At 33.4% G+C, this 8,823-nt stretch overlaps 1 protein-coding gene and 1 pseudogene across 1 annotated transcript; both read right to left on the bottom strand.

The window, feature by feature from the left end:
• Nucleotides 1–661: 661 nt before the first annotated feature.
• Nucleotides 662–4,464, bottom strand: LOC111804712 (linoleate 9S-lipoxygenase 6-like). Its single transcript, XM_023689471.1, has 9 exons — nt 4,155–4,464; nt 3,797–4,086; nt 3,467–3,701; nt 2,969–3,307; nt 2,784–2,869; nt 2,588–2,695; nt 2,189–2,493; nt 1,846–2,109; nt 662–1,530 (listed from the first exon to the last, which is right to left on the bottom strand). Exons 1-9 carry the CDS (start codon nt 4,408–4,410, stop codon nt 777–779), a joined length of 2,637 nt encoding a protein of 878 aa, XP_023545239.1. The 5' UTR covers nt 4,411–4,464; the 3' UTR covers nt 662–776.
• Nucleotides 4,465–7,834: 3,370 nt separating this feature from the next.
• LOC111805562 overlaps nt 7,835–8,823 on the bottom strand; it is a 4,214-nt pseudogene continuing 3,225 nt past the window's right edge.

The raw sequence follows: 8,823 nt of genomic DNA, 5'->3' as shown, positions 1-8,823 counted from the left end.
TTTTTTTTTTTAATCTTGTTTTCCAAATCTTCATCTTTTTTTATTTGGATATGTTTTCCAGATCTTCCTTTTCCCTATCTTCATCTTTTTTTTTTATCTATCTATTTTTTTTCTTGACCAGGACTCTTCATAGATAATTTCTAATTCAGATCATTTCAACAAGTTAATTTCTAAATTTCTCACCCATATCTAAATAATTGCTAATATCCTTCATAAAATGAAAAGGTAAAACTACTAACGTGAGATGACATCTCTCTTCGTTTATCTGCCTACCATCTCTCCATTATCTGCCTTCTTCTGATCTCTCCATTATTGTCTAACCATCTATCCGTCATTATTGTCTAACCATCTCTCCATCATATGCATTTGTTTCCTGGAGAGAATATTTTCTTTCTGTTTCTGTTTTATTTGATGAATTATTGATACACGATGAGACAGGTATTTTAGGGGAGGGGATGAGAGATTGAAGGAGAGGCGGGAGTTTTTTTTTTTTTCTTATTTTGTTATTTTTATTTTAATATATATATATATATATATATATATATATATATATANTATATATATATTAAACCATCTTCTCTATTTTGTTATTTTTATTCTAATATATATATTAAATGGGCGTTACATCAACTCAACTTTTATTCATTAAATTGAAATCCAACCAAAGGCTACATTAAACTAACAATATGGTCTTTATTTCCTCATAAATGGGTAGCTTAAAGTGCAATTTGCGACCTTCAAATTACACAACTCCCTTGAAATACTAATTAGACGACTTAGATAGAGATGCTATTTGGAATTCCTTTGGCAGTGAGTCCTTCAGTACTTGATGGAACAAGTAGGGTGTAGGGCATGTTAACAGGTCCAGATCGATTCTTCAACTTCCCATCTTGATTCCTTTGCATAATTCTATTCTCAACTTCAAACAGCTCTTTCCCAAATTTCTCAAACGCTTCCAATGCAAATTTATCCGAAGTCCACTCGATGGAAGCTCTTTGCCCAAGGTACACCTCATCCGAAGCATGCTTTGACAAGATTTCAATGACTGAGATACCAATCAGTGCTTGTAGTTCTGAGGTGATTGTTCTTAGGAAGGCCTTCTCAGGATTGGACTCAAGCTCCTTGTACTCAGCGCTGCCAACTTCAGGCATGAACCTGCGGCTTGTAGTTGGCCTATTGAGAACATACCCTCCATATGGGTATTGTCCGAAGTTCACCGCTGCATGGAGAGCTGAAGCGATCCATATGACGGTCGTGCATGACTCGATCAGCTCGGATAAAGTTTGCATTTTTGGCCACCATGGTTCGTGTTTCTTGTCAGCGTGGCCTTTCTCCCGCAGCTCAGTCCACCAAGATTGGAGTTCGAAGTCGTTTTGGATTGCCTTGTCGTCTTTGTAGTAAAGAGAACAATAATCTGTAACCCATGATTTGATGGCCGACCAAATCTCAAGCCCATCGACAGCAAATGGATAATCATTTATTAGTAGTCGAAGTCCATGCGGGGAATTTGAGTCCTCAACGGCTATTCCTCTACACAAACCAAACCCAAAGGAAGTCAATACGAAATTCATGTTGAAGATGATTTTGTTAAGATATCATCACTAGTCCAATAAGGTCAAACCAAATTATCGTACGAGTCAATTGTCGGTGCATTTTAGAAAATTGATTTAGGTATTTTAGGAATAAATTGTTACTAGAATAAATTGTTAGTGTCGGCTATAAATACCCTTCCACCCTACTAATGTTTTTCATCCCAAGAAATACAAAACTCAGAGAGAGAGAGTCTTGTAATCTCTTCTTGATTTGTGTTAATAACAAGTACGAGTGTGTGTTCAACCAATTTACCTCTTGATGAGATTATTGGGTAGTGCTTGGTCGGGGAAGGTCCACTCCTTGTAAATGTAAGATGACAATTCCATAGCATATTTGGATGGAAAATGGGTCGATTCAATCAGACCATTCGCATTAATCAAAACTTGTCTCGCCGATGCGTTAATAAACATGGTGTCTTTGTAATGAGGAACGAGTAGCTTATGAATGGGATGAATCACACTCAATTGTCGATGTGTTGCAATAATAAAAGGTTCGAGTACTGCATGAGTATGCAACCTGTAATTTCAAAAGAGTTGGTATCGTAAGTTCGTAAATGATACGTTGGAATTGAATAATTATTTAGAAAGATTCATACCAATGGCTGATGAGTTGATGATATCCAACATCATTTACACCTACATAAGCTTTAGCCAATAGCCAAATTGAGCCTTCGACACCCTTTTCAGCTGGGAAGTATAGTTTACTAATGGCACCAAGTTCATCTCCTTGAGGGTGTGGCAAGCTCAACTCGATAACCAAAGGCTTCAAAGTCCCATCATCTTTCAAAAAGAGCAACGTCCTTGTAGCATATGTTTTTGTGGATGTTGCATTTATTCTTCTAAGATATGGCATCAACGCATCATGGTGGTCTAGTATGTAGAGTTTGTTTTGTTTGATTGCCTATCCAACATAATCAACAATTCATTTTTGGTTATTTTCATCTAAACTATGAGAAGAAAAAAATCAAATTTGTTTTCGAAGTCATTTAAATCACCTCATCGACGGTGAGTCCGTTCAAATCATTCTTTATGTGTTCTTCAGTGATTGTACTTCTTTGATTCCCGTAAACTTTTGGGTCAAGCTTACTTACCGGTGGAAAAACCTGTGAATATAAAAATAAATTGAATTAAGGAATGGGAAGAAAAGAATAAGATTTGAAAAAATTGATATTAAGTCTCCATTAAGATTACTTCAAGACGACGAATCACTAGAGGATTGACTCCTGCTAGCATTTCTCTTGCAAATTCTTCATCTGTGCTCCATGCAGATTTGTTATCTATTCCATATCATTACACAATCAATACAATAATAAACTAAAAACTAGTAAAATTTGGTCTAAAAACATGTTGTATGAAAAAGATATCCATGTTGTTACCTTTGACAACTTGGGGAGTGGGAAATTTGAGGAATGTTTCACCATCATTCCTAAGAAGAGCTTTGAACAAAGGCGGTGTGAGGTCCTCAGTGAGAGTCTTAAACGCATTAAATGGAACGGGAAACCCTCCTTGAAAGAGATCATCAACTTCCTTAAAATTGTCAAACTCGGTCGGAGTTACATCAAATATGGATTGAAGCCCTGGTTTGATAGATATCGAAACTGCTTTCAAGGTATGCCCAAGGAAATCCGACATCTTCAAGTGCCCGAAATTCTCGTCTTTTGGTACGTAGATGTCTAAGCTCATCACTTGTGACAATCGACTCTCGTAGTTGTGGTCTGCAAATAAACAAGTATGATTTCATGATTCAAATTATAAGTTCCTTAGTTTTAAAAATGTCTAATAGGTCTTTTAACTTTTTACTGATAGGTCGTTAACTTATTTATTACTGTAACATGATATTAGTTAATTTAACCTTAGAAAACAGTAAGTCTTACCTTTTCTTGCTCGTGGTCTTCCAGTTCTTCCTCTACGAGGGTAAGGATACTCTTGGCTACCACCAAGAATAGGACGATGGTCACCATCGTCAGGATCAGCAAGGTCGTTATAGACATCATAGTCATAGATTCTATCCCATTCCTTCCGCTCTCCCGTTCCATCACCTCTCAAATTCCAGAGCTCTTCCTCTCTATACTTACGAAGAGGAGCTGGTGTGTCGTTTGGAAGACATGTCTACGTACCAATAATTCCATTAAAAACATAAAATCTCGACGAAAGTAAGACGAGAGAGAGAGAGAGAGAGAGAAAGACGAAAAACAAATGATTACATGATTAGCGAAGAAAATACGATCTTTCTTGTATCGTCGAGAAGGGTAAACCCATGAGTTGCAATCGAAATGGACCTTTCCATAGCCAGGAACATCCTCAAGAGTGAGTGACTTGAGGAAGAACTCACTTGTATGCCCATTTCTTATGTAGAAAGCTCCTGGGAATCCAAAGTCATCTTCCCAATTAAAGTTGATTTGAAACACAGATTCTCCGGTGAATAGCGGGGGGAGTGAAGTGAGCCACCTCTCCAAAAACGCCTTGCTCCCGACCTTCCCTCGTGAGTCATTTGCTGTGGATATCATTCATTACAATGTGGACACCAAATAGAGATAACAAAAGAGAAGGGAAGGTTAGTACAAGTATGAGTGGCGCTGATGAGCTGAAGAGAAACGCCGCCGCCCAACAGCTCCGTGAAGTTATCGAGAAGAGAGGAATGGAACTCGGTGAAATCCAACACATTGCTTCGCATAAGAATGACTTTCCCTTTGATCTTCTTTCCCCGGAGATGGGTGACTCTGTCTATGATGTTACCGCCGGCATTGATGACGGAGCCGGCAAGGTCTCCGGTGGTATTCAAGGCTCCCTCTACGAGGTTCTTCCCAATTCCAAACATTTTGTATGTCTCTAATTTGGAAGTGCTAGAGAAGATGGTTTGGAGAAGAGGGTTTTGGGGAATGCTATTTATAACACTAAAAACTTTGTCCTTTCTTCAATATGAACACATGTTCATAGCCATAGCCACCTCACATGATTCACATTTTCAAATCCCTCCATAGATCTAACTCGAAAAGATATATTTATTTAATTAGTTTTGGACGTAGATATCATCATTTATACATTTTTATTTTTCGTCATATTTTTATCGACGTATATATTTTGATAATTGATATGGACTATTATATGTATCACTACTTTGTAATGATACAACAGTATTTTTATGTGAGATCCCACATCAGTTGTAGATGGAGACAAACATTCTTTATAAGTGTCGAAAAACTTCTCTTTAATAGACTAATTTTAAAAAACCTTAAAGAGAATCGTGAAACGGAAAGTCTAAAGATGACAATATATGTTAGCGGTGGGCTTCAGCTGTTACAAATGGTATTAGAGTCAGAGACGGGGCATTGTGACATCAAGGATGTTGGGTCTTGAAGGGGGTGGACATAGGGCGATGTCCCAACAAGGACGTTGGGCCTCAACAGGAAGTAAATTGTGAGATCCCACATCAATTAGAGAGAGGAACGAGTGTTAGTGAGGATGCTAGGAGCTGGACCCAGTGAGTGAACACGGGACGGTATCCTAATAAGTACGTTTTAAAAACTTTGTGGGAAAATCTAAAAAAGAAAGCCCAAAAAAATTACAGTGGTAAGCATATATATATATATATATATATATTTTTAACTAAGTAAATGAATATAATAAAATAGTTATATAAAAATTTAAATTTGGGCATTGAAAGTTGCAAACTTTTCTTTTCCCATATCTTATCGGCAAAGAAGTAAGGAATTCCTTCGTCTTTTTGTGCCAATTCAATTAATGAACAGATCCCCAAATCCCCCTCCAATCATTATTATATTATTTAATTATATATTATATAATAATAATTTCCATCATTTTCCATTTGTAATAATAAAATATATTATATATATACATAAAAGAAGTTTGAATAATATCCATAAATTAAAAAATATAATTAGTTTTAAAAAAAAATTTACCGTCATTATATGGATAAAAACAGTTCTCAGCACCTCATAGATTATCTACAAATTTTTTAATGTTACATGTAAAAACTTATGAGCATTTTTTAAACATGATACTAACCGTAAATGAAAACTTTTCATAATCTTTTTTTGAGCTTTACGTTTTGGATTCCTCTCAAGGTTTTAAAACGTGTCTCTTGGCGAGAGGTTTATGCATCCTTATAAAGAATATTTTGTTTCCCTATGTAATCGATGTGGGATCTCATAATCCACGTCCCTTTATGACCCAACGTACTCGCTAGCACACCATCTGGTATCCACCCTACACTGTCCAATGTCCACCCCCTTCGAAGTTCACCGTCCTCACTAGCACACAACAAAAATTACCGCTTTATTGAGTAAATTTTTGTCTTTGTTCATGCTTTAGAATATATATATGTGTATATATATATAGAACAAATAATGTTATCCTTTTTAGCATTTCAATGAGGGTGCAACGAAAATGTATTTATTAAAAAATAAATATAAGGAAATAATTCAAATGTGAATCATATGAATTTTGGGGCAGGGAGCTCTATATTGAAAGGGACAAATATTTATTATTCAAAGATAATAATTAAAAAAATCTAAATAAATTTCTTATTTTTGTATGAAGATAGAAAAATAATTACAAATAATTAACACATGGGTAATAATATTTTTTAAAAATTATTTGTAAAACATAAAATATATGTGTAGTTACTTTTAATAAGATACAAATACATATTGTTAATTTTATTGTACACAACTTGTGGGGTTTACTCTTTGAAGGTGTCGGGACCATCAGGTGCCAAATCCTGGACAGTAAATTTAACCATGGTTAGACTTCCTGGACGGTGAGTAACGTAAAAGACTTGTAACCGAGTAATTATAAAAAGAACTTGTCATCAACGCTCCAAAAAAGATATCAAATCTCATACGAAACTAAATGTCGTAGAACTCTCTCCACAATTCTAAAAACTCAATTATTTCATTTCCTCCCAAATTATTTTTATATTTTTTATTTTAAAAGTAAAAGAACAAAAAAAAAAAAAAAAAAATTAAATGATTTTGTATATAAAAACATACCTAAATTATTTTTATATCTTTATATTCTAAAAGTAATAAGAACAAAAAAAAAAATTAAATGATTTTGAATATAAAAACTTGCCTAAATTATTTTTATATCTTTATATTCTAAAAGTAATAAGAACAAAAAATAATAATAAATAAATGATTTTGAATATAAAAACTTACCTAAATTATTTTTATATCTTTTTATTCTAAAAGTAATAAGAACAAAAAAAGAAATTAGATGTTTAGACGAACACGACTCTTCGCAATGATATGATATTGTCCACTTTCAGCATAAGCTCTCATGACTTTTGTTTTGTACTTCCCCAAAATGACTTGTACCAATGGAGAGAGTATTCCTTGATTATAAACCCATGATCATTCTCTAAATTAGCCGATGTAGGACTTTCATCATCCAACACTTCCTACGATTTTTCTATTATGGTTTTCACGTATGTTAAAAGAAAGTCAGATTCTGGATTGAGTTGGCTCGAGTTGAGACGTTTGTTTAGACTCCAATTATTTTGAATTGTAAAATTTTCAACCTAACCCATCTTTAAATAACCAATCAACTCAAAAATTTCAAAATATATTTTAAAAATAAATATCAGTTAACAATAAATTCAAGTTGATTTGGTTCAACCCTATTTAATTTTAGGAGAATCTATGAATCTAACTCAATTTACAAAATTTTCATTTATTTGAACTCAACCGAACACAAATAAGTTCGTAATCCAATCAAACTGGATGTATGTATTAGATTGGATTGATCGAATTTTTCGATTCATAAAAAAAAAAAAAAAAAAAAAAAAAAAAAAAAAAAAAAAAAAAAAAAAAAAAAAAAAAAANACAATAATAATAAAAAGTAATAAATATTAGGGCTCCTATGTCTAAAACACTTTTCATTGTTAACTTTTTAATCTCACAAATTTATTATTTTGACTTTTTCACGTACTTTATTTATAGAAAAAAAAACATTAGTTTATAACACACTTTCATTTGAAACTAAAAAAGATATTTTGGTTTATAAATCAAATAATAGATTTTAAAATTAAATTGGAATTATATAATTTTATTCTCTTCATTATGAGGATGATTTACAAAATAATAATAATAATTTGATTTTACGTTTGAAATTGAATTGAAACTATATTTTCATTAATACTAATATTTTATTAATGAACTTTATAAAATATTAAACAAAAAACAAAACCCAAAAACTAAAAATAAACAAGTAAACAAAATTCAAACAATGCAATGCAGTTGTGGAAATATGTCGTGAATGAGCCAATATGCCATGAATTTGTAAGCCTTTTGAGTCAAATGGATTCCATCCCAACTAACACGTTCATCTGGATTTGAACAAACTGATACTCCATCAACTCCGCATATCTTCATGAGGCTGAAGTTGTAGTCTCCTCTGTTCCCGCAACATGATTTTTTCAAAGAAGTTTCATCAAAACCTAAATACCACAAACATGAATGATTAAGATATCTATTCTTTTGTATTAAGCTAATAATACTTTAGTTACCTACTGAGTATAAAAGCACGACGAAGAATCCACAACAATGCATTATAATAGTCACCATATACGATTATAGTGCGTGAATTCTCTCTCTTGAGCACTTCAATAGCTTGCTTGATTTGATCATTGTGATAAGAAGCCAAGCCATTCAAATATTTCAAACAATGAAGTTAATCGTAGGCGGTTGTATCATTGGTTTGGAATTCGGTGAGATAGATGGGTAAACATCCAATTGGAAAGTTTCCATGAACAACAACTCGAGTAGGTCCGTAGCTTATCACTTTCTGCACACACAAAAAACAAAACGTCAGAGATAAGTAAAAAAGACCTAATTCAAGAAGTAAAATATATACACAAAATTACCTCAATCGCGTTCTTTATGGTTTGAACAACTTGGGGCACCATATCTTTCACCTCTTGAATAGTTTTACCTTGGAACAAAGCATAGCTATAATCATTCCTGTGAATGTTTGCTGAATCACCACACCTTAAATGGGGGTGAGAGTTCTCTTATTTATAATCATTTTCAGGATACAGAAATATGGTAAATTACAAATAATATGGAAATAGTAATAAAAGGAAAGAATAATAAATGAATGCAATATAAATAAGAGAGCAAATATGGTAACCCGTAATGTAAGGCAAATATCTAGATATTTGTCTTATAGTGAACGGTCAACTATCCTTAACACCCCCCCCCCCCCCCCC

The sequence above is a fragment of the Cucurbita pepo genome, chromosome LG11 (assembly GCF_002806865.2).
Source record: "Cucurbita pepo subsp. pepo cultivar mu-cu-16 chromosome LG11, ASM280686v2, whole genome shotgun sequence".
Taxonomy (NCBI): Eukaryota; Viridiplantae; Streptophyta; class Magnoliopsida; order Cucurbitales; family Cucurbitaceae; genus Cucurbita; species Cucurbita pepo.
This window is presented reverse-complemented; position numbering and strand designations above follow the sequence as displayed.

Bases quoted from the DNA above. Each gene is read 5' to 3' on its own strand.
- LOC111804712 (XM_023689471.1), bottom strand. From the start codon at position 4,410: ATGTTTGGAATTGGGAAGAACCTCGTAGAGGGAGCCTTGAATACCACC. The intron at 4,087-4,154 runs GTACTAACCTTC...TGATATCCACAG, and splicing joins CATCAGCGCCACTCATACTT to CAAATGACTCACGAGGGAAG. The intron at 1,531-1,845 runs GTAAATTGGTTG...TGGTTTGTGTAG, and splicing joins CCCAATAATCTCATCAAGAG to AGGAATAGCCGTTGAGGACT.